Consider the following 26,555-nt stretch of genomic DNA (forward strand, 5'->3'; position numbering starts at 1 on the left):
AAATAAACAATAAAGTAGCTGTTGACACCGTCTCGAAGCCTTCCACATAGAAGCATGACGGCTCGTGATATGTTTAGGCTTGAGATGTTCACTATGATACTCAAAATTTCATCCACATCATCATTTATAAGATTTTAAGACCAATTTTTGATAAATCTTAAAGGTAAACTCCCCAAGGCATTTTGGTTCGTTTGAAGTGGGTAAATTATTAGCAATCGCAAGGAACTTTGGGAGGAGTTCGGAAATGTTGGCAAGGCAAATATCTGATTAAATAACCCTTTCAGGGGTATTTGATCTGATTCGTTCGTGCCGTGAGCCTTAAGACAAATGATCGATAAAATTTCAATAAATTTCTGCTCCCACGCCACGGTTAAAAAAGGAACTGCTGGAACTATGCACTTCTTTTAAAGATCACATGCAGATCTGTTTAATTCAATCATGCATATATTTTAAGCCTGGTGTTAACCAATACTGAAAGTCTGACGACGGCGACAGGATAAAAGTTACCCTCGGAAGAATTTCAGAAATGCATCCAAACAATGTCTGGATTTTTTTCCTTTTACTTATATAAACGTTTCATTAAGTGTCCTCCAACACCCGCGTGGGTTATTTCGAAAGTAGACCGATTGAAACTGCACTGTGCAACCGAAATTAGTCATTCTTACCCAAAGCATTACCAGTCCAGTCAATGAATGACAATTTTCTGCTCTGCGTTTCCCACAACGACTAGTTACAGGTTCTAAATCGAGAGTCGGGTTGAAAAGATCTTTTGGATAACATTTCATCAGAGAACGGCATAAGGACACAAGCATTGTGACTTCTTTTTTTATTTCCTCATATTCGTGCCAGAGAGTTACTTATCTTCTGGTTTTTGGCTTGAACGCCTGGATAGTCACGACATGAGAAACATCTGCTTGTAAGTGTATAAGAGAGATAAGTATCGCCCAGTAAATGTCAAATATGTGCTTGGAAGCCACCTGTAAATATTAGGACCCATAAATACCAAACTGAACTGAGAACAGAACCTGGCATCTTTGACAGCACTTTTCCAAAGAAAGACACAAAGCATCATGGAGAGATGGCACTTGATATTCGCGATGAGTTTTATGCTTTTTGCTGTCCATGGACACTCTAAAGGTTAGCACTGAAAGACTATGATGTTCTTTAGTCTCACGTAAGGTTAACGACATGGCACACTTCTTCATTTCAAGCCGTGATTGGTTTCAGTGGAATAGTTCAAAAGTATATAAAAAACGAAAGCTTTAATTGTTACTACTTGTTCATTTTCCATTGGAATCTTTAAGTTCAGGTCTAAATTAACTATTCTTGTCCTTACCCCTTCTTTACGTCGAGTTTCTTTTCATATTCTCTTACAATAACAAACTAGAGAAACCTCATAACTGGTCACCAGTTCCTTGTATTTGAAGGTATACATATATACATACATACATAGGTTACCTACATAGGTTAATTTACCACTCCCCATAGGGGCTTTTCGTGGCCAACACCCACCCATCCCACCCACGAAAGGACATCCACCCCACACATTAATCTCGTGCGCGGGAAATTAACGTCTCCTACCCCTAACCCTGCAGGAGACGGGGCCCACGGTTTATTCGTCCTTATCCGAGAAGACTAGAATGTCTATCCATTTCTTGATTATAGAAAGGTAGCAAATTCTCCTCACTTATTTTAAGATCATGAGTATTGGTCCGTTATCACATACATATTCCAGCGACAAGCAATTCCGTGGAGTTAAAACGAAAAACTTTTTAAATGAAACACCTTCCAAAATATGGAAAAAAATTTGGTATCTTCAATGCAAAACTGTGATGCTAACGTAAAGTGATATGAAATGCTGGAGATGACAACTTAGAGAAAAATGCTGTGGTAACCTGATATGGATCAGCATTTTACCCAATGGAAAACAGCATCATTTGTCTCTCAATGATATGGGAAATTGAATCATGCTCTGACGATGTAGGCAACCTATCAAGTCAGCAAGTCTCTACCTTCCATGTGGTCTCTAAGGGGGCGTTTTTCTTCTTTCAGGGCTTATTTCATCATAATAATAATAATAATAAGTAAGATCTTTTGACAGGGAGCCCACGTCACAAAGTGTGGTTTTCAGTGAGGCCCTGCATAAATCTAACGTAAGGATAACAGAAAATATAAATATGGTTATCAAGAAAAGGATAAAAGGGCATAATCAATAGAAGAGACTACATATTTTTAACAAGACGTCTAAAAACTGAAAAATCGGAAATGTTCCTAGTGCCGTCTGGGAGAGCGTTCCAGTCATCTACTGCATGACAAACAAACCGATGCTGACCCCATGTACGCTTTGATTGTGGTTTACAAATGTTGTTATTAAAACGAGTGTTATAATCATGCATGTCTTTAAAATGATTAAAATTAAAATTTCAATCAATTAGTCCATTCAAGGACTTAAAAACCAAAAATAGACGATGAGATCTTCGTCTTTTTTCCAATGTATCCCAACCAAGTAGATCAAGAGCTTCTGTTGCTGATGAATGCTTTGGCATATCTAAAATTAATTTAGCTGCTTTATTCTGGAGTAATTGGATCTTGTTCATCAGAGTGGTGTTGGATTTATCCCCCCAAGTCACATCAGCATAATCAAGGATTGGCAGCACCATGGCTTTTACAAAGAGTTCCCTTGTATTTCTTGGCATAAGATGTTTTATTCTCTGTAAAACGCCAAGCCTCTGAGACACTTTGGTCTTAATGTAATCCACGTGATCAGTCCAAGTCAGATTCTCATTGATAATTACGCCCAGATACTTGAACGAATTGACTCTGTCTAACTCCTTCTCCTTGATTATTAATGTGAATTCTTCTAAGGTGTTAAGTTTCCTTGGACCGCCAATGAGCATGAATTTAGACTTCGAGATATTTAGTGTAAGTTTATGCTCGTAGAGCCACTGAGCTAGCCTGTACAGATCCTGATTCAACATGGTCTGTAGGTCACGGGCTGATTGAGAAGAGCAGTAGATAGCAGTGTCATCAGCGAATAAGGTGACCGTAGTGTTCCGAAGGACCTTGGGTAGATCGTTGATGTAAATGGCAAATAGTAATGGACCGAGAATAGACCCCTGAGGAACACTAACGGAAACCTTCCGCGCAGGAGAAGAGGCTTGACCAATCACAGTCTTCTGGTAACGAGAGGATAAGTAGGAATGGAACCACTCAAGACTCTTGCTGCGTAATCCTAGAGATTTGAGCTTCCCGAGTAAAATGACATGGTCAACGGTGTCGAAGGCTTTCTTCAGATCAATAAAAACCACACCATTTACTAAACCTTTATCCATATTACTTAGCACTTCATCGGTAAACTGCGTTAGAGCTAAAGCGGTAGATCTTGCACGTCTAAAGCCAAACTGGTTCACAGCAAGCAGATTGTTGGAGTCGAGGTAGCCGTAAAGTTGAGAATGAACAGCTCTCTCAATTACTTTACTGACCGTGGGCAGGATAGAAATGGGACGATAGTTATCTTTATCGGACTTATCACCTTCTTTGAAAAGAGCAGTCACTTTCGCACATTTCCAAGATGATGGGAATTGACCCTTCTCAAAAGAGAGGTTTATGATATCCCTCAGAGGTGAAGCAAGTACATTTGCTGCATCACGGAGTAAACGTGCACTGATGTTGTCTAGTCCTACTGCTTTATTGGTTTTCATTAGGCGCAGCTGCTTTTCAACAAAGGCTGACGTCACATACTTGAGAGAGAACGATAAGGTAGGAACTGCATCGTACTGAGTCGGTTTTAAACCACGAAAGGCCTTTGCAAGGCTCTTACCGATGCTTGAAAAGTGATTGTTTAGAGTTTCTGCAATGCCTTTGGGGTCAGTCTGCAATTTTCCATGACCAAAAACTGCATTAATTTCATTGTGGTTAGAGGGAAGTGTCTCTTTAATTGCTTTCCACATCTTGGAGCTGTCACCTTTAGCATCTTCTATCAGCCGACAATAATATTTCGATTTCAGCTTCTTTTCCTCGCTATTCGCACAGTTCCTCAATTTTCGGTACATTTGCCAGTGATACTGCGAGTTCTTACGCTTCTGAGCCTGTTTCCAGTGGTAATCTCGATCACTCCGAATTTCGAGGAGTTTGTTCGTAACCCATGGTGTCTTTGTCCCCTTCACACGCTTTGATTTTATCGGAGCGTGGTCGTTTGCAATGCTATTGAAAAGACCTTCCCAGAGGAACACGGCATCATCAACATCATTAGCACTTTCGATTATGCTCCAAGGTAAGTTGCTGAGATCACGCAAGAATGCTTCTTTGTCGTAGCTTTTAAAACAACGATACTCGAGCAACTTTGGTGGAAGTTTCTTTACACCTCCCTTGATAGTACAGAACACAATGCTATGATCGCTGATGCTTGACTGCAGAACATCGGACTGCACGACCCTGTGAGTGTTGTTAACGAACATCAAGTCTATCGTGGTGCTAGAATTCTCAGTGACCCGAGTAGGTTTACAAATAATCTGAGAAAGACTGTTGTAATGCAAATTCATCAAGTTTACGGCGTAACTGATTCTTGGTGGAATAATCAATATTATAGTAACCCACCAAAACAATATCGGAGTTTTCAGTGTCGATGTGATTTAGCGAATCAGCTAGATTTGAAATAAAACCATCGATGTTCACATCATCAGGTCTGTAAGAACAGCACAGTATCATTCGTTTGCATTTAGGTCTCTTGATTTCCACCCACAGACATTCAAAGTTATGCTTTATGAGATCAGACATAACGACAAAGGGGATTCCATCCCGGAAGAAAATTAAAACTCCTCCACCACAACTTTTGGTCAAACACTGTCTATCCTTACGCACAAGCGAGTACCCTGGTATCGTGATCTCATTGTCCAAAATATTTGGAGCTAGCCAGGTTTCAGAAAGAGTCAAGATGTCAAAGGAGTGTTTGTGGACAAGTTCCTTTACATGATCGAGTTTGTTTACCAAACGATTAACGTTTAAATGAGCAATCTTGAAACCCCGTAACATGCGAACGTCAGAATGAAAATCGTTATTGTCTGACCGTTGCTGAGTAGTAGTATTGCAATGAGAGTCATCCAAACAGTCTATGCCAGGGAACAGACAAGTAAAACACATCCAGGTAGAAGATTCATTAGTTGCGAGAGAATAATATTCGTCAACGCCCATGTTCAAGCATTTAGCATGGTGCCATTTGTCGCAACCGTCACACTGAATAGCTCTTTGGTTTGAGCGACATCCTTTAGAACAAATAGCACACGGATCTTTCACCGGACCGGGGTTGGAGCTCACATCCCCGGCTAAGAGCAGTAAGTACGAGGCAGAAAGACTGACGTTAGCCAAGTAAATCGAAGCTTGAAGTTTCCAAGATGGCGACGAGGCAACACGTGTTGAGCGTCTTGGTAGACCAGAGTTTCGTCCGGGAAAGCTGGCAGAGTTTAAATTAAGGGCCAGAAACAAGTTTCCATCATCAAAATGCCTTTCGGGTACAGATGAGTTGTCTAGCGATGTTGCAAATAACAATACTAGGACAAGAGACGCGCTACACCGAGAGAGCCAACCGATCGCCATTACAACTTATTACGTCTAAAACCTGATGGCACATATGCCCCCAAGAATAGATTTTCATTTACTTTCTTGAGTTCCTCGTAGAGGTAGTAAATATGTAGCAGATAAGTGACATCAACCTTAATTATTTCAGTTGGAAAGGCTGTTATCAAAAGCAGAAGGACATATAAAGAAGCAACAGATGTTTTGGTAGGTGACAACGGACACTGTAGAGTTTATAATTACTGTTTGTGTTATCTGACATAAGAGGCGGTCAATAGATGGGCCGTCAAATGTTGAAGCTTTGGGACGTCAAAGCCGATTAAGTACAAAAATTAAAAATTATTTAATTTGCAGTGAAATAAATCTAGCAGGAAAACAAATGTCAATTTTTAGATACAGATGGCTTCGAAGTAACTTTGAGGGTATTTTCTGGTCGTCTTAACCCAAATTGGATGATACAGAAAGATCATTCATCGTACCAAGAAGTGGAAAGTAGTTTGGCGAGTGGGACCACATACCAACCCGAAGGTGGACCTTCAAAGCTTTGGTACAGAGGATTTCTTGTTAAAAAGGTAAACAACGGAAAGACTGAGGAACCGGGAGTGTTAGTTATAGCATCAAAAACAAAAACTCTCCAGCTGCTGTTACTCCAAACTATCCCTGAGAATACGATTTCGGATGCTACAAAAGGAATTGTTGAGAACGAAATCAAAACGGGAGACGTCACAGCCGTTGATAAAGATTCAACAAAGCGATTTGCACCGTGGTGCGAACCTGAAGAGTGGAACGACCCCAAGGATGTAGAATTAAACAATTTTTACAACTACGACAACGACAATAAAACCAACACTTTTGCACAACCGGGTGAAGGAGGAGGTGAACCTCTCGAGGACAAATTTACTGATGAAGATCTTATACGTTCTTCAACGGCTGATGGTTTGAAAGTTGTGCCAAGTCAAAAACACACGTGTGCACCTGCTGGAGATAGACATCTGGTGGCTCTATTTATTTACAGGGGTAAGTACTACCTTGCTTGTCTTTTAGAAATGACATTGACATTGGCTAGGTAGCTGGGAAAATGCTAAGCCGGGATTGGTGGATGTATAACGATTCCCTATGCTATTGTATGAGCTTTATTAACTAGATTATTTCATCGCAGAACAAAATAGAAATATTGAATTTAGTAGAAAAAGAGTGATAAAATAGAAGACTAATTAAAGGCCCATATCATGTTACAATAAGGGAGAATGAGGTGCCACACCGAAAATGACGTCCAATAACAGTTGGGGAGAACTGATATCCTAATATTTGTTCTTAAAGGGGATAGATATAAGTGTTGTAACTCAATGCTTCTGGCATTGTAATTGTGTGCTAAAGATACCTAACAAAAGTCAATGAAGATTTAGAAACACTAAGATGTTCATAGAGAAATTAAAAATAAAAAGTTTAGCAATAACGGGAAATTTCAAGATACCAACTTGAGCATAACAAAGAGTAACAAGGAAGCGGAACGTCTTAAATAATTTAAATTGCCTTATTCTGTAGACTGATATCAAATGACAGAAATCCTCATAGTTATTACGTTTAACGAACTGTGGTTACAAAGACAATGACAACAACAAGCTTTGCTGATCTGAACTACTAAAGAAAAACGAAACACATTAGTAGTAAGAGGGAGTCTGTAACCAATAAGAGAGCAGCTTTCACAACAAGAGTAAAGGGTTATTACCACAGATGGTTAACAAGATGGCGTTAAGTTTTGCGCTAATCCCTTGTAGTTCTCTGGTCATTGAGACAAACTTTAAAAATGCTTTATTACTGTTTAGATGCTCGCAGCTCAACTCGCAAGTTTCCCCAAGATTCAGACATGCGTGACCACTGCGTGACCACTGTGTGACCCTTACGATTGCGCTACGAATCAAATCGCCACTTGCTGACCATATTTGGTAATACCCCTTTGTTCTCGTCCGGCATTTGGTACGAAAACTGCTCTCTCGTCGGTTACCGGATATAGTGCCGCCCTATACTACTCACACCGTTTCAAGTGTACTTTTCAGACAGTTTGGCTATGTCAACTAAATATTATTATTATGCATCCTCTTACGTCATACCTACAGACAATATATTTTACATATGCTGAAGTGACGTCATACTTACAGACAATAGTTTTATACGCTTAGGAATATGCATAATAAAACAATTATTGCATTCGGTTTTCGCATGATAGCGATAATTATTAAGGCCTCAGTTTATGTTATCCGCCTCAGCCTTCGGCTTCGGCAGATAGCACAAAACTTTGGCCTTGATAATTATCGCTATCATGCTCAACCTCATCTAATAATTGTTAATCATAGGTTTCTGACTACTTAGAGCCGTTCTTCGTTTCACTCATATTTTCCTCTCGCTAAACTTTCTGGAATTCAGTTGATAGAGAACTTAAAGATCGTTCACTTTTAAAGGCGCTGTTAAGATTCTAATTTCTTAGCCAGTCGTTAATGCTATGTTTTCAATGTACTTTAGGGGATACATTGTTGTTGTGCTTGTCGAACATCAAAGCCATTTAAAAGAACCGGGTGAAAATAAGGAGTTCTTCAAGCTGGTTACGTGTACGTGTCAATTCCTTTAGCAAGAATTAAAGCATATTACGTTATCTAAGTATCAGCGTACGACCGGTACAAAGTAGCTCTCACTTTACTACTGAGTAGTAGAATTGAATTATAACCATTGCCGTTGGACTTTTAAATACTTCTTAATGCTACACAGCTTAAAAGTGTAGATATCCGGATAAGGTAATAAAACCTTTGCCTTTCCCCGAGGACCCCAAATAATTATGTGCTTACACGTGGCTTTCAGAGAGTACACCCACCAGTGGATGATGCGATGATAAAATTATAATAAAGAGTTCAAGAGGATGGACGATACTTATGCGAGTAGAAAGTTGTGGAGTATATTCAAAGTTTTATTTTTTTCTGGTGATCGATATTTTTAACTCTAGGCCAAGAGATTATAACCTCTTGGTCTAGGCTTGTTCCTGGGGGAAATGAACTTGACCTATTTTTGTGATTTGTAAGTCGTGTCTTTCTTTTGATCGGCAGAATGTGAAATTATCAACTTATTTAGAACGCGTCCCCTGAAATATTAGACACTTGTTAAACTTGACTTTAAAAAAAGAAGTCTTAAATGAGACAGAGATGCGGTTATTTTTTCCACAAAGATGGATTTTATGTTCACTTTCTATTCGGTTTATCAACAAGTCTGTTGTCATACAAATCAGCAATAGTTTTTTCTTTTAAGACATTTTCCCTGGCAAGCAATTTTTTGTTCTCGAGATATATTTTGAAGGATAATTTGTGCTTCGTGTGCACATAACGTAGAAGTTAGAACTAACATATAATGATAAGCATATCATTTTGAAGTCTTAGAATCCCTAATACGGGTCGAAGCAATTAACTCAAATCACGTTCCTATCTTCTTCCAGCGTATATCTAAGCTTAACTGATTTGGTTCGAATAGAAACTATGAGAAAAATACCTTTATCAGCAAAGTCAAGCCTTATAAATCATTACTGGTTTTATCTTCCGGTGTCGGTGATATCTGAGAACAATTTTCTCAGTTGTATTTTTTTGGTGGTGGTCTTGGTTGTTTCTTCACAAAATTTAGGCGACGTCGAAGCTAACACCTCGTTAGTGTCATTTAACCTCCATCCATTACACTAAGAGTCGAATTACGAATAAATCACGATATTTCAGCCATGCAGCGATGTTTAAGTCAAAACGGGAATATAAGTTTAAGTCAAAACAAGAATATAATTCTACAGACTGATCTTAACCTGATATAACTTGTCCAAACACGCTCTTTTAGAATATTGCACAGTTTCTCAATTCATATTGCATGGTAATACATCCACTTCAATGGATCTTTCCCTTCTCCAAACTTTATTCATTTTGCTCAAGATCAGACTTCACTTAAAGAAAAAGGAATGGAGGTGGTTAGTACAAGTACCTGTCATAATACTTAGCGACCATAATTCAACCCGGGTAAAAGATTTGATGGGTAAGGTACCGAGAACTAAGAACATTAAAGGCTGTTATTATTGTTATCACTGTTTTTATTGTGATTATCAATATCTTTTACCATTTAATCACTGTTTAAGTGTCAACTTGATAGTATAGTCTTGAATCATCTTTCTCTTGTTGAACAGCTGTGGTCAATGCAAATTGAAATCCTGTTTAGAAGATGCCATTTTGAAAAAGAGTTTTTCAATTCCCCTGAGTAAGCGGGCAAGCTTTGATGTTATGAAATTTCTGCAACTTTCAACTGAAATTATTCTGAATCATGTAAATATCTTCTATCCATAGAAAGGAAACTATGTTTCCAAAGTTCCTGTTACTTTATTTCCGATGGGGAATCAGGCGGGACATGGTCCGACAACCGAAAAACCTGTCAAGGGAAGGGTGGCGACCTCGTCTCCATAGAAACTGAAGCTGTATGGAGCTACCTTAACGACCAAATCCAAAAACGTTGCATCGGGCAGCCTAACGAATGGTGTATAGGTCTGCATAAAGTTAACAGGGATTGGAAGTGGGTGAGTGGAAGCAAGCTTAGCATTATGAAATGGCAGACGACTGTTGGCGCGCCATCTGGTGATGGAGATAAAGCAGTGATGTCAAAGGATTACCCACCGGGAATACAAGTGCTGTTTAATGATCTTTCAAACCGACAAAAAAGGGCTTACATTTGTGAAATGCCTCAAGGTAATGTCCAAAACGCATGGTAGCTGAGCACTTTAAATCGCAGAATTACTCAGTCTAGATTTTTTTCCGATTTGATTCTTGTTACCTCAGGAGGTTAACAGAGATACTCTTAGGGAAATAAAGAGAAAAAAAGACACAGCCCCGGATATGGGACCATAGCAAAACCGATCCATCCTAAAAAAAATTTTTTCAAATTACTAAGAGGCTAGGGGAAAGAATTGAGTGAAGAAAGGAATCAGTTAAATTTTCAATTGAGAAAAGTGAAAGACAAACTACAATCTTCTCTATTATTGGATAAAGCATAATTGGAAACGAAGCCGAAATTTATGCTCTTATAAATTTATATATACTCTTATAAATTTATGTATACTCTTATAAATTTATATATACTCTTATAAATTTATATATACTCTTATAAATTTATATATACTCATAAATTTATATATAACGCCTCCCAGTTAGCTCAATTGGTAGAGCACTGGACTGTTGTGCGGGAGGTCGAGGGTTCGAGCCCCGGCCGGACCAACACTCAAGGTCTTAAAATCACTGAGAAGAATATGCCGCCTTTCTATAACATCAAGAAATGGTTAGATATTCTAGTCTTCTCGGATAGGGACGAATAAGTGGAGGTCCCGTCTCCTGCAGGGTTAGGGGTAGGAGACGTTAATTTCCCACGTACGAGATCACTGTGTGGTGGATGTCCTCCCCCGGGCTGGGATGAGTGGGTTTACTGGGCCCGCAGTAATTGGCGCAAGCTGTTGCGGTGTCCCTGCCTGTCGGCGAAGCTAATAAACTAAACTAGACAATAAATCAGTGAAATATTGACTCTAACCTACTTACAGGCATCGCAAAGAAACAATGGCGATGATTTTTAAAAGTCTTGGATAGGATATATATCTTCGAGCACGGAAAATCGGTGGTTATGTGACTAGCATTAGTGGCATTCAAATCTGGGAGATGAAATCATTTAAACTGATCCAATATTCCCTTTTAAACCTTTTAAGCTGGATAACTTTGAAAATTTGAACACCAAAAGTGAAAAACCGAAAATCTCAATGCCCCCTTCGTCACTCATCACAAGACAGTTTTAATAGCGAAAGTGACCGGCATGGTTATCAGTAAAGGAAGAAATGTTCCGAGGAGGTCAATAATCCAAATATCGTCAACCTCTTTACTGCTGTCAAGATAAATAAAACAAGTCTGCGTGGAACAACAATAAATTTAGACTATTTGATTGGAGATAGAAGCTTTAGAGGCTTTCCCCTTTCTCTTGAAAAAGATGCGGATGTAATCATTGGACCAACTGCGATGTGTTGGGCAAACATTTTTTTAATCCTTGGCAAAAGAGAGAACTCAAGCTGATATAATCACTTTCAACGCTCAATTCCTATCTGAATAATAAGAAATGTCAAAAGCGACAAAACTCGGTAGCTGAGGAAACGAAAATTGTTGTCCGTCACTCTTGCATTGCGTAAATAGGCCACTACTTAACTTTTTTAAAGGAAAGTGCTATGGACACACCCAGACATGCGTGTAGCTTGATGCTTACAGCCTGGCAATGATAGCAGCGGCCTCGGTAATCTCGGAGTTTACAATAACGCTCAGGAAGGATGTGCATCTGTGGTTTATTCTAGGTCAATGGACATGTCAACTACTCAAACACGGACGTTTTTAGTGTCGCCTAAGGGTAAGTTCTCTTCAAGGCCCAGTTGTTCGAAGGCCGATTGACTCGGGGTTAAATTTTTAATACGGGTTTCTTTATTCCTTTGTTCAAAACCCTTTTTACATCATGAATTGCGCGCGTGCGCAAGAGCGAGTTGTAGATATAATGTGAAAAATGGCTCTCGCTCGCTCGCTCGATTGGTCGATTCCTGTAACCTTTTTTTCGATTTTAGGTTTTTAAGTGCATTGGAAAGTTTTTGGCTAGTAATAAACAAACGAAATGGCGACCTTTGCTGCTAAGAATAGTGGTGGCCGGTAAAAAAGAAGCCAATCGTAATCTTAAAAGAGTTTAAAACTGTATGTTTTTCATCTGGGAATTAAAGTTTGCCCAATCTCCGAATACACTTTTGTCTCTTGCAGCGTATATTTCATTTATGGCGTCAATGCTTCTACTTTTGAATGTATATATGCAGGAAAATGATTATTTTATCCGAAAAAGAAAAAGAAAAAGTAAGAAAGGAAATTAAGCAAAAATAATAATTTACTTTCGCGCTGTGGATTTGATCCAACCACTCCTTCATGACAGAAAAGTTACTATGATTGTGGCAGGGCTATCTTTAAAATAGGGAACGGGGAATGGGGGAATGGGGAATGGGGAATGGACAAACTTTAAAACGGGAATCTTTAAAAGCAGGAACTTTTAAAAGCGAGAATCTTCAAAATGAGGATTCTTTAGAAGCGTGAAATGAAATCGACCAAATGAATAAGTGGTCTGTGGAGAAGTTTATCGTTTTTTCAATTTCACGCAAGTGAACCATCAAAATTCATGACCGTTGACACAGGTAAAACTACGCTATAATGGAAGGACACTCAGCACATGTTTTCAACACTCAACATGATTAAATTGCTAAAAAAAATAATTCCAGCATCAGAATCTTTATTTTGATCAACATGTTTCGTTGCGGCAATTCCCTTTCTAATGACAAGGCGTAGTGAACGGCTCAATTCTACCTGGCATTTACATACAATCGGAGGTCACGTGAGATAGCAAGCACGCGTATCCGAGCTCAGTGCGAGTTTGTTGTCCAAGCAAACAGTCATGCCTTAGTTCACCAGTTCAAAATCTGTTTAAAAATCAGTTATAAACCTCTGCTATCACATAAAACCGGCGAGGAAATGTCTAAACCTACAGAAGAAGTCAACCTTGATTAAGAGGATGAAGGAAAACAACTTGAAAACCCTCCAAAGAAGATCTCCGTGAATGACGATCAAAGAGCCTCGGGATCGGCCGTGCCAACCAAACAAACCACAGCTTCAAACATCGGCTATCCATCAACTCACAGAACACATGATGACGAAAGAAAAGACTTCGAAAACCCCTTTCGTGAGGGAATAGGAAAAGGGCCAGTCAAACGGCATGCAATCCAGGCAGATCTCCCTGCCAAAAAACGGCGCCAGTTTGCTCCTCAAGCAGAGGGCATGTTGATGACGATTACCGCGACCCTGAAGAAATGATGAATGAGATCATTGATGAAAGCAATGACTCAGATCCTTCTGAAAAAGAGCTCGACTCTGATGACCCAGATGTGGATGAAACGTTGGCCGAACTCCAAAAAGAGTACGAGTCAGATGACACCCCTGGAACCAAGCTCCAATACAAACAGCTTGCTAAGCTAACTGACCAAATGCTTAAACATCGTATGTCTGATAAAGCATTAAAAGATAAGCTGGATCGCCAAGAAAGGCCAGAAAACTGCAAAAATGCTAAGCCTACCAGGGTTAACCCAGGCATCCGGTGAAAGCTCGGGGATCATACTAAGAAAAGTGATGCACAAATGCATAAAATCCAACAGGCCCTTATCAAAGGCATTATACCAGTCTTACGTATGACTGACTTGTCCATGACAGGGAACCTGAGCAATGACCAACTTGAAACAATGAAGAAAATGGGCCTTGAGGCCCTATCTCTGCTATCACATGCAAATTATGAGATTAATGTGCAGAGGAAACAACTTTTGAAGTCAGACATAGGGAAGGATTATACATACTTATGCTCCTCTCAGATTCTCTTCTCTGATATGCTCTTTGGAGACGACCTCCATACGCAACTGAAGGATATTGGTGACCAGAACAAGATTGGTGCCAAAATCCAACCCAAAGACTACCACAGTAGTAACTACAATTCTTATGGTAGCAAGTACTCTCACAGGAATTCAGAAAAGTTGAGAGGCCAGGGCTTGAAGCCCTGGAAAAGGAAAGACGGTCAAAAACAGAGCACAAAACATCGACAACAATCGAAATTAACATAGAGAGCTCTAATGACCTGGTAGGTGACATCAATGCTAAAAGCTTTACAGCTGGTAATATATCTAAATTTGTCGCTAACTGGAGGCTGATGACTTGTGATAGTACTATCCTTGAGATGGTAACTGGCTATCGTATAGCCTTTGATTCAGAGCCTTTTCAAACTGTAGCTCTCCATATTCATTTCTCCAGAGGAGAAGAAGAAATTATTGAAACAGAGATTTCTAAATTGTTAAAGTGCACCTAAACCCCAAAATTTTTTTTCGCTTCACGAATCAGCCTGTGTGATCCATCTTTCTTGGGTCGTGTGAAGACCGTGGAGATGAATTCGGCTTCACAATGAGTGGCTTCCACAATAACATTTTTAGTTAAAGTGCACCTAAACCCAAACTTTTTTTTCGCCTAACGAAATAAGCATATTTTTTTGGAGTATTTCCGTGCAAAAATTTTTTAATTTGCTCAAATCTTTAATTTTTTGTGCCCAGTCAAAATACCGAAAATCGGCCGCCATCTTGTCCCATCACCGAGTTTAAAGAGGAATGGCTCTAGCGGGTAATGAGACGTCAAATCGAGAACACGAAAGTCTGCATTTCACATATTTTCACTTGTTTGGGAAGGTTGCCGTCGATATTGTCCGAAATATGCCGACTAGGTGTGTTGTATGAGGGATGTATGAAGCGCGATACCCTCTTGCAAATTTCGCACGTTGCTACATCCTTCTACAACACACTTAGTCGGCATATTTTCGGACAATATCGACTAAAACCTTCCCAAACGAGTGAAAATGTGTGAAATGCAGACCTTCGTGTTCTCGATTTGACGTCACATTACCCGCTAGAGCCATTCCTCTTTAAACTCGGTCGTTGGGCAAGATGGCAGCCGATTTTCCGTATTTTGACTGGGCACAGAAAATTAAAGATTTGAGCAAATTAAAAATTTTTTGCACAGAAATACTCCAAAAAATACGCTTATTTCGTTATGCGAAAAACAATTTTTGGGTTTAGGTGCACTTTAACTAAAAATGTTATAGTGGAAGCCACTCATTGTGAAGCCGACTTCATCTCCGCGGTCTTCACACGACCCGAGAAAGATGGATCACACAGGCTGATTCTAAACTTGAAATGCTAAATGAACATGTGACCGATAAACACTTTAAGATGGAGTCACTGCAAACAGCTGCCCAATTGATTTAAACAAGGCTCGTGGATGGAAGTTCTCGACCTCAAGGATGCGTACTACTCAGTCCCTATAGCGATTGATCATAGAAAATATCTAAGATTTATTTTCAAAAACAACTTGTATGAATTTACTTGTTTGCCCAATGGGCTATCTAGTGCCCCAAGGTCCCCCAAGGTCCTTCAGCTTGATAAACAAGTTAGCGATACCATTAAATTGCTAAAATCCTTAGGTTTTACTGTCTATGACGCCAAATCGGTGACAAAACCAAAGTCAAATTTCTGGGATTCATTCTAAACTTTGTTACAATGGTAATCACTATGGTCCCTGATAAAGTTGATAAGTTAAAAAATGCATGTAGAAGTCTTTGAAAATATCAGGGGCCTGTGCCCATTAGAGAAGTTGCTTCTGTGGTAGGCCTCATGGTTGTCTCATTCCCTAGAGTATATTGGGGACCCCTTTTCTACAGGTCCTTAGATAATGATAAAACTAATGCACTTAAAGCACGAGATTGGCATCTGGATGGGGCAATGACTATCTCACCTCTTGCTCGAAAAGATCTAGAATGGTGGATAAAGGAAAGTGAACTCTCTCCCTGCCCATTAGCCCTACAGCTACCTAAACTAATCCTAAAAACAGATAGTTCCCTTTCGGGTTGGGGTGGCGTAATTGAAGGCACTCATTCCATATATGGCAAGAGGATGGGGGTCAGCAGAAGAATCGCAAAACCACATTAATTTTCTTGAACTGAAAGCCGTATCTCTATCACTGAAATCCTTATGCAATCATTTGCATGACAAGGTTATCAAAATTTTATGTGATAATACTACATCAGTCTCCTACCTTCAACATATGGGAGGTACTCATTCCCCACAATGTAATGATATAGCAAGGCATATCATACTCTGGTGTAAAGAACGAAGCTTAAAACTGTCTGTTTCCCATTAACCTGGTATTCTTAACACTGAGGCTGACCAAGCAAGCCGGCAACAAGACAGCAACACTGAGTGGTCCCTTACTCTAGCCTCTTTTCAACACCTTACAAACATATGGGGAATGCCGCATAGACATTTTTGTCTCTAGACTAAACCACAAAGTCCAGAAATATGAAGCCTGGAGATCTGACCCAGGTGCCATAGCGATTGATGCTTTTACAATTGACTGGTCACAATATCAACTAATATACTGCTTCCCACCTTTTAGTCTCATAGGGAAAGTCCTTCAGAAAATTCAGTTGAACAAGGTGTCTGCAATCCTGATAGTTCCCTATTGAGAAACTCAGTTTTGGTTCCAGCGACTACTTTACATCAACAGGAAAACATTGACGCTATCTCACAATAGCGAGGAAATACACCCTCTTTACCCAAAACTACAACTCCTTGGCTGTCCTGTGTCAGGCTAGCCCAGACAAAACAAGGCATTACAGGCGAACCACTTGATATTCTACTCCAGTTCTGGAGAACAGGGACTCGTAAACAATACCAAACATACGTTACCGCAAGGGTAAAATTCTGTGAGGAGCATAATGTACACCACATCAATCTAAGCCTTCAAAGTGTTCTTCAGTTCTTGACTCACTTATCTAAGTCTACTGGATACAGTACAGTGGGAACAGCTAAAAGTGCATTATCAAGTTTCATTGTTATTGACGCCGAGTTTTAAGCCATCCTATTGTCTCCAGATTCATGGTAGGTTTATTCAACATCAAACCTGCATTACCTATATATGTAACAACCTGGGACCCACAACAAGTACTAGCTTATCTAAAAGATTTCCCCGATGTTCAAGATCTCACACTGAAACTTGTCACGCAAAAACTAGTCATGATCATGGCTCTGGTGTCTGCTCAAAGAACGCAAACACTTCAGTTATTATCTTTGGATAGCATGAACACATATCATTTACCATAACTTCTTGTCTCAAACAAACCAGAAGCAGTGGGAGGAAGAACAGACATTAGTCTCCCATTATGTTCAAACGTTACGCTCTGGATAAAAAACTTTGCGTGTTTACTTTGTTAAATTTGAAAGAACTGCCTCCCTCCGAAAAGACTGTCGTCAATTGCTTATTTCCTATGCTAAGCCTCATGGACCAGTTTCTAGAGACTCAATTTCTAGATCAGTGGATTAAACAAACCATGAAATCTGCTGACATTGGCATTAGTGTTTTTAAAAGTCATAGCACACGATCAGCTTCAACCTCTGCAGGCAAAGTGGCAGATGTCCCCACTGAAGATATTATGGCTACAGCTGGCTGGAGATCAGATTCAGTATTTGCACGGTTCTATAATAGACCAGTTGTGAAGCAAAACAATTTTGCAGAAGCTGTGCTTGCCAGCAAATAACATTCAGTCTTATTTTACTGTTATTGCACATGTGAAGTATGGTTTTACCCATCATTATAATACATAAAATCTATTGACCACTGTGTAAAAGTTTGTGTATGTCATCTTTCACTTGAGGGCTGATTTTGTGAGACTTTGAGCTTTAAAATCTCACGTGACCTCCGATTGTATGCAAATGCGAGGCAGAATTGGAAAATTAAACGAAACTTACCTGTAAGTTGAAGTTTGATAGAGATTCTACCGTAGCAGGGGTAGGAATGAGGAGGTCACATCTCTCCCTATACCCCATAGTACCCTGGGCCTAGGTGTATTTTTATTTATTTATATACTCAAATTCAGTTACACAGATAATCAAAACAAAAACAAAAACAAGGAGTTAAATATATATACAAGTATAAAAAAGAGATATCTGAGTAATTAGGCCAGTTTATACAGAATTCTAGATTTCTTATTTTAAATAAACTGCCTGTGATAAAATACAAAAAAAAATAAAAACTAACATAGACAAATAGCGACAACAATAAGTAATCAAAAACTATAAAAATTTATACTTACTTAAGTTAAATTTACTGATATAAAACTGACTCACTTTCTTACTAAACAATGCTTTCAACTGCATTCTACAAAGTCATCCAAATCCTTTAAAGACTGAGCTCGGATACGCATGCTTGCTATCTCACGTGACTCCTCATTCCTGCTAATGCTACGGTAGAATCTCTTTCAAACTTCAACTTAATGGTAGGTTTCGTTTAATTTTCCAAAATTCGGTGTTTGTTCAAGCGTGAAATATTCAACTTTGCCTAGACAAACTGTCGAGCTTCTTCATTTACAGTCATGGGAAATCCGTAATGTTAAGCCTCGACTTTAATTTGAACGCGTGAGAAGGCTAAACAAACGACATTGAACAGGATTGGCGAAAAATAAATCTCGATTTAAGGTAGTATGCACGTGCAGAAACATAAACACGGTAATGTGACGGTGTACACAAACTTGCATGTTTCACGCTTGAACGAATACGTAGAAAGCTGAATACTGTAAACAAAGATACTCCTTGTAACACGCTTCAAATCTTGATACTTTATACTCGTTTACGTTTCCAAAAAGCTTTTAAAACATTTCTTGGCTGCTTTATTGTCTGGTATGAAATGTTCACCATAACAGGACAGCGACTTTTAGTTCAGTTAGACGATCAATAAGCACAATATTTTTTATAAAAATTCTAGTTCTTTGGTCAAAAATCGCCAGCAAGTTTGTTCAAAGTTCTAGCTGCCTCCGGCAGCCGGCTGTTATTTGAACCCTGAGGATAATACCGAAAAACGATGTAGATCAGAGTATTCAATCATAACTGCTTATAGGGCTGATGGCTGACTTACCATTCAGGCTACTAAAGAAAATAATAATCGAGTGCCACTGCCATCCACCAAACAAAACGTTGCTACGTTTTTAAAGATTCCCGCTTTTGAAGATTCCCCGTTTTAAAGATTCCCGCTTTTGAAGATTCCCCGTTTTAAAGATTCCCGCTTTTGAAGATTCCCCGTTTTAAAGATTCCCGCTTTTAAAGATTTCCCGTTTGAAAGATTTCCACTTTTAAAGATTCTCCATTTTAAAGGTAACCGCTTTTACAAATTTTGTTGTTATTATGCATATTATGTTTGCCGTTGTTATTTTAAATTTGAAATATTTCACAGGAATAGTTAATTTGATCTATGATTGGTCCAGGTGTTTCTTTTTCTTTTGTTATTCAAACTTTCTTTTTTAGGAATTAGCATATATATACTAGTGTATTTTGTTTTCTCTCTCTGTTGTTGTTGCAACCGTTTAATTGGACGTGATCGGAATAAAAGAAGCAGAAGTTTGTTTTAATCGTGCAAAAAACTTTAAATTTTCCGTTTTAAAGATTCTCGCTTTTAGGGATTCTCCATTTTAAAGATTCCTGCTTTTAAAGATTCCTCATCTTAAAGATTTCTCATTCCCCTTCCCAATTCCCCATCCCCCCCCCCCCCGTTCCCTCTTTTAAAGATAGCGGACGATAACCAGGGAAAAGCAGACGGTGTCGCGACATCTTGACAGCAAGTGTTCATGCGTTCAGCCAGTGAAGAAGCCAACGGGCAAAAAATTAACTATTGCTTTATGCAAAGAGATCCCGGACTGCCGTTTTCCTTCAATCGTCAAGCGCTGTGAGGGTTTCTTTTCTGTTAGAAACTCAGCTCAGCAGCAGCGTACATTTATGCAAGCGCAAGAAGAAACCACTTGGTCAGAAAGAGAGAGAAAAAAAACTCATGATTGAAGTCTATGGAGAAGAAAAGCAAACCAACCTCGTTCCCAGGACTTTTCCCTTTTTGAAAATTTTGTGGGGCGGGAAAAGGCCCTGGCATAGGCTGATGAGTGACGTCACAGCACACTGAAATTCTGGGTGTAATAAATTGTCATCTCTGTAAACATGGCGGCGCAACTAGGTGTTTCTCACGTGTTTGGAAATCTTCAAATAGCTTTTAATAAGAATAGTTTCCCTCCTATAAATTTAAAACCTCAACAAGTTAAATGCTTGGAGTTCGGAGTATTTATTGAATGGTCATGATGTTGTAGCTGTCTTACCAACTGGATTGTTGCTAGTACTTTGAACTCGATAATCGAGGATCAACTCAAGGTATTAAAAGGAGGAGGAATCAAAGCTGGAGTGCTTCGGATGAATGTGGGGAAACGTAAAGAGCAAGAGAAGCTGTTTGAGAATTTCGCCATGGACGAAGGCGCGAAGTTTTCTGTTTCACCCGAGGTTTTCGAAGGACGTTGTTCGATTATATTCGCTCAACCTGAGGCGCTACTCAGCGCCGAAGGCAGAAAATTGATGTGTAGTAAAGTTTTTCAAGATAATGTAGCTGCTTGTGTAATTGATGAGGCTCACTGTGTTGAACTATGGTAAGTACAGTAAGCTATAATTTACGGTTGATAACTTCTATAAGATTTGATCAAGCAAAAAATCTAAACTATAGAATAACTTTTGCTGGAAAGAGTACCATATAACCCCATACATTAATTATGCATTCCACTTCCTTGTCTTTCACGACAAAACTTTATAAACAAAGTCTACTAGTCTGAATGCATAATTAATGTTGGGGTTAGACGGTACTCTTGCCCTCATGCTAAACCTATAAATAATTTAAAATTAAGCAAAGTCCCAGTTCTTATCTAGCTATAAAATCGTTTAGCACCACTTTTTGTATACTTAAAAAATGCATAACTGATCGCTATATTTCATGATTTTTCCTGGACACGCAGGTTTCAAAATATGAATTGTTGTTTGGTAGATCATTTTTGTTTGTGGTGTCAATAAACTTGGTGCAAAAACGAATGATTTCTGGCCCCGAGGCTGAGTTACTATTGGTAGGGTGACCCCTTATATGTAAGTTAAACCATTTAATTTAGTATACAAACACTCTTACCCCATGGATAACTCAAATGGTGATTAATCTTTTTATAGGGGTGAAGATTTTAGAGATGATTTTAAGGAACTAGCAGCACTCAAAGCTTTCTTCCCCAGAGTGCCTACCTTGGCCCCTACAGCCACACCACACCTTGTGAAGAAACTTAAATTTAGTTTGTCTATGACTAGTGCAAAAATGGTCTGTGTAAATCCCAACCGACAAAATATATACCTAAACAAAGAAATGAGACTAAATAACAATTTTGGAAAAGACAGCTATTCTGCTATTCTTGAGCCAATTGCTGAAGAACTTGCTATGTAACGTAAAAATTATCCCATGACCATCATTTATCTAAAGTTAAAGTACTGTGGTTATGCATATGCCCTGTTTGAACGAGTGCTAGGTGAGAATCAGTTTGTTGGTAACACAACAGAACCTACAGGCAGATTGTTTGCACAATTTCACTCACCACAAACAGATAGAATGAAGAAAGAATTGACTAGCGAAATAAAAAAGGATTCAAGGGTGAGGGTTTTATTTGCAACTGCGGCATTAGGAATGGGAGTAGATGCATCATATGTAAAGAACGTCATCAACATAACTCCACCACGCAGTATCGAAGCTTATATCCAAGAAATGGGAAGAGCAGGTTGAATAGGTGAAGCATCAGAAACAACTCTGTATTACAATAACTCTGACATTGGTGCAAACGTTAAGTACATGGATCAATCTATGAAAGATGTCGCACTGATGATTCTTGCCTGAGAAAATTTCTGTTGGGCTATTTTGGTTTCTCTTGCAAGGAACAATCTAATTGCTGCTGCTTTTGTGACTACAAACAACAATCTACCCAAAGTAATCCTCCAGACCTGGTTAAAGTACGTACATTACCACGGAATAAATCAGCCCTTCAACAGTCAATAAGAACCACACTGGAGTTGCAGCTTACAGAGGAATACACTGGACTTTTTGATGTTGGCAATGCCAAATTAATCACTGAGCAAATATTGGAAGACATTGAGTTCATTTCATCAGAGAGTCACCTGCTCAGTAAATTTGGTGTCTGGAATGAGGAAAGTTGTGCAACAATAATTATATAACTTAATATGCAGCTCTACCACAGAAATTAACAGGGAAGACAGTCAATAACAAAAAAAAAGACAACTTTTAATTCAAATCAGTAAAAAACATTTCTGTATACATGCATATTGTGAGATTTTTATATCATAAATTATGAGATATCATTCCTGATATTTAGTTCCCCATAGTACCCTAGCACTATTACTAATCAAGGAAAATATCAGGGATGATATCCCATATTTTCTGATACAGTTTTGATATTGTTGAAATTTGTTCAAAACAGTCAGAGTTTTTGCAAATAGCAATTTATAAAATTCCTGTTAGGATATACATGTTACGTTTGCATTTGAAGTTATGAAATAACTAACTCTTCTGAGCAGGTGAGTTAGTAGAGAACATGACATTGAATTCTTTTTATTTCCACTTGATTAACACTCATTCAATGAATTTGATGCTGTCCAGATATCAACTATACAAACATTGTGAATTTTGTTCTTACTTACTATTAGAGTTTGTTGCAATCAAAAAATATACATCAATTTGATCCGATAATAGTGTAATCTTGTCCTTGATTTGGATATTGGCACTCTCTGGTTCCACAACATGACATTGAACAATTTAAGCATAAAGCCACAATTTTAGCATAAAGTAAGTTCAGGTTGCATACTTGCATCATTTTGATGAGTTTGTGTTTTCACTGTTAATGCTCTCCCACTCAAATGAAAACTTTAGTCTGGAATCACAGTTTGTATTTTAACATAGTAGAATCAGTATGATTATAATCTGAGTATTTCTCATCAAAACCTTGGTTACTTGTTTCTTAATTAGTTACTAAAACTTCATAGAGAATGAGAAAACTCTACGAGGTAGTTTCTTGATATCACCCTTTGGTTTATCATTTGGGAGATGATTAAAACTAATCCTGTTCTGTATCAAGTTGCTGGCAAATAAATGAAGGTCTTCATTTTTTAATTCCAATCTCATGTGGCTTCTTAAGATCTTCAGATCCCAGTTGTCACCAGTGCCACGAAACACCTAATAATATTAAGAGTACAAAAACGGTAAATACCTGCGGCTAAGAACCTAACAATTAAGAACCTGTTAGCCTAAATTTGCCATTTATACCCCCTCTTGACAAGAAGCTATTTAGCCTAAGAAAGTTAAAACAGGTTCTTATTTTCAAAATTCATCATTCTATCAAAACACAAGAATAAGAGAATCAGTACAATGTCTTGTTGGGGTGAGGTAGTGGTGGCAGATAAAGTAAGATACAATTACCAAGTTGCTTGCAGCAATGTTTTCATATTTTTTCTCCTGTACTTAAGAACCAATTTCAATTACCTAATTAGCCTAAAATTCTCTTCAGTACATTTATAAAAGAATATAAGACATTTAATGTTATTTCTATTTGATAGTCTTGTAGTGGCCAGTGTCAGGTTCATTGGGAAATACAATCTGCCTCTTTAAACTTTTTTACTTCTATCTATTTTACTTCTATTTTTTACCTTGCCATCCTTTATTTTTCTGACAACCACATCTGAGAAGTGACCTCCCAACAGCTTAAGGAGTGTGTCTCCTGTGCCATGTGACAAGCAGACACCAAGTTTGTTCAGTCTTTCTTGAAGCTAAAAAGTGAAAAATGACCTTATTGTCATTCATTCTTAATATGTTTTATCTAACACTAACATATTAAAAATCTGAAAACTCACAAGGCAACTACCCAGTAGTACAATAAGTTGAATGAAAAATAGTACAAGCAGGGTAAAAGAGGTAAAAAGAGTTATAAACAGCTATAACAAACTTAAAGGAAGAATTGAAACACAATGATTTTATGAACTCACTAGCTTTTACCAGCCAGAGATAGATCTAAATGGAAAGGAACATGGAACAAAAAATTACAGTCATTACATAAACATGTAATAATTACTGAAATTACTTGATCAGGGATAAATAATCAGTGTCATAAAATAATGATACCTGTTTACTACATCCACCTTCGATTACAATGATGGTGTTTACTCTCTTCACAAGACTGAGTTCGTGCCATCTTTCCCCCATGAGTATAGAGTAAATAAGAGCCTATTTCACTCGTAGTTCCTCTCTCTGATCGCTAGTTTTGCCAGAAAGAGCGTTCATCACTGACACAATGAAGGGAAAATTGACAAGAAGCTCGTTCCAAATGTCAACAAACTTGAAATTTTCTGAGCTTTCGTAATCGTGTCCGTGTAGGACAGAACCCCTTTTCCGTTTGCAGAGTTTTGCGCAAAATGATTCGATGTCTGAAGCGAAGACCATCCAATTCTTTTACAACGTTTGTGCAGTAATCATGTAATATCATGGCCACAACAGCAGCATCCCTTGAGTTTACGGCACTTACAAGCATTCTTTGCTGAGTAATTGTCAATGTCGCCTCATTCACGGCCGTTGAGTTGTGTTCTCCATCCATAATTGGGACTACTTCGTCCTGAGACATCGGGTCTTCATTCGCGTTGGCGGTTTGGGAGGGAGGGAAGAGTTCTTTCGCTGTCACTTGCGTCGTAGGTTTCCTCTTCGTTTGCTGTCAGGACGAAGGTGAAACATCAATGCAACGCTTTACAGAGACGTCCGTTGGCTGCAAATAGATGGTCTGGTTGACACGTCTCGTTTTCTTCACAAAATCGTACATCTTGTTTACGAAGTTTATGCATTTGCGGCACACAGAATTCAACTTATAATCACTCTCGCGAAGCGAAACAGCACAGGTACTTTCTATTTTCGAGGCGAGTTCTTGACTAACACCAGCTTTTCCAAATACTTTGACCACGTGTCGACTTTCAGTGGCCTCACAGCAAAGTCTACGCAAGGGATTTCTTCTTCGGTGTTTCGATTTCGGCGGTACCTTCCGCCATATTTGTTTAGGAATGCTAATCGCGCCACGAAAATAAGCATAAATTATCAGATTTCGTAAGCCAATCAAAAACGAGAACTCGTCAGCCTATGCCAGAGCCTTTTCCCGCCCCCAAAATATTCAAAAAGGGAAAAGCCCTGGGAACGAGGTTGAAAGCAAACGTTAGAATTTAAAATCCCTATGACACCTATTTTTTAGCATTAAATTATAAAAACAGAAGCATGTAGAGGGTGTCTGGTAACATTTGTGAATGATTCTGATAAGTCTTTGTTAGTTTACGAGGCGATAAAAGTCCGAGATTGTAGCGAACTTAGGCTTCCCATATCTCTTTGGCCGTATTGAAGAGTACTGGTACCTACATATTCGTGATGTCATGGTACTAAGTCCAAGTTTATCAAAGAAGCTAAGTGGGCTTGGAATCTAGTGCCTACGATCTTTTAAGCAAAAAAAAAAAAAGGAAAATTGCCGTTTCGATGTTTGGTGTTGTTCGAATACCCCTGACTCAAGAAGAAGATTTCAATCTACGAGATTCCTTTCGAGGGCGATCAAAGGCCAGAGGCCATGAAAAGGCGAAAGAGCTGGATTCAGTTTGTGAGCGCAGTGTACTAACTGGACACCGACTCCGAATTTACGCATACGTTCAATACCGTAATTATTTTCTTATAAGCCGATCCTGGCTATAAGCTGAGACCCTGAACTTTTAGCTTTCAGAAGCTGTTGGATTTTTATGAAAAATAAGCCATAAATGGACACCGACTTCGAATTCGCGCATATGTTCGGAATTGTAAACATTCCCTATGAGCCGATCCTGTCTATAAGCCGAGACTAAAACTTTTGTTGAAATATTTTAAAGAGATCCACACGAGTTGTTAACTGAGACGAATGGTGAGCTTAAATTGTACAGTGAATTCGAAGTATCCTGCATTAGATCAAATACTTCTGAAGTGGTTTTCGCCTTTTCGGGGCAGAGTAGTCAGGAAAAAAGCAATGTTGGGAAGCGAGATTTAACGAAAGTAGTATAGAAATGCACAACATAAATATTCACATGACACATCTAGCTTTAACTTGAATGAATGCGTTTTAAACATTTTAAAATGTATATAGCTCAATCTTTAACCCTATAAAATACCGTACATTTTAGGCTCCCCTTTTCATTCAGCTCTTTAGTTTGTTCAGCTATGCTCTCGTGCTTTGTTTCAAACGCGGGAATCGGCGGTAAAAACAACTCACGTGGGCCTCTACCGTTTATCACCTGCGAGGGGAGATAAGTTAAAATTATGGCGGCAAAGAGAACCTGGGGACGATATGTGAAACCGGCGGCTCCGGCGGCTCCGGCGGTTTCGTTTCGGTGCTTC

The 26,555-nt window shown here is 38.8% G+C and overlaps 2 protein-coding genes and 3 pseudogenes across 3 annotated transcripts; 4 read left to right on the forward strand and 1 right to left on the reverse strand.

The window, feature by feature from the left end:
- The first annotated feature begins 6,023 nt into the window (after window positions 1–6,023).
- LOC148716424 (uncharacterized) lies at window positions 6,024–7,468 on the forward strand. Its single transcript, XM_088744584.1, has 2 exons — window positions 6,024–6,588; window positions 7,398–7,468. The coding sequence occupies exons 1-2, from the start codon at window positions 6,024–6,026 to the stop codon at window positions 7,466–7,468; spliced, it is 636 nt and encodes a 211-aa protein (XP_088600710.1).
- Window positions 7,469–13,498: 6,030 nt separating this feature from the next.
- On the forward strand, window positions 13,499–14,296 carry LOC148716425 (uncharacterized; annotated as a pseudogene).
- Window positions 14,297–16,573: 2,277 nt separating this feature from the next.
- Window positions 16,574–18,112, forward strand: LOC148716426 (uncharacterized; annotated as a pseudogene).
- Window positions 18,113–20,233: 2,121 nt separating this feature from the next.
- LOC111346441 (uncharacterized) lies at window positions 20,234–22,865 on the forward strand. Its single transcript, XM_022953728.2, is given in 5 exon segments — window positions 20,234–20,359; window positions 20,361–20,412; window positions 20,415–20,727; window positions 21,290–21,969; window positions 21,972–22,865. Coding segments are annotated over 5 exon segments (1,515 nt in total). The 5' UTR covers window positions 20,234–20,251; the 3' UTR covers window positions 22,334–22,865.
- Window positions 22,380–25,322, reverse strand: LOC111346440 (uncharacterized; annotated as a pseudogene). Its single transcript, XR_015995683.1, has 3 exons — window positions 24,291–25,322; window positions 23,819–23,938; window positions 22,380–23,348 (listed from the first exon to the last, which is right to left on the reverse strand). The product of XR_015995683.1 is annotated as an uncharacterized LOC111346440 (transcript).
- Between the last annotated feature and the right edge of the window lie 1,233 nt (window positions 25,323–26,555).

Source organism: Stylophora pistillata, chromosome 14 (assembly GCF_964205215.1).
Source record: "Stylophora pistillata chromosome 14, jaStyPist1.2, whole genome shotgun sequence".
In the NCBI taxonomy this organism is placed as follows: domain Eukaryota; kingdom Metazoa; phylum Cnidaria; class Anthozoa; order Scleractinia; family Pocilloporidae; genus Stylophora; species Stylophora pistillata.

Excerpts from the sequence above, each read along its gene's own strand:
- LOC148716424 (XM_088744584.1), top strand. The coding sequence starts at position 6,024 with ATGATACAGAAAGATCATTCATCGTACCAAGAAGTGGAAAGTAGTTTG. Across the intron at positions 6,589-7,397 it reads GGCTCTATTTATTTACAGGG|ATGCTCGCAGCTCAACTCGC; the intron begins GTAAGTACTACC and ends ATTACTGTTTAG.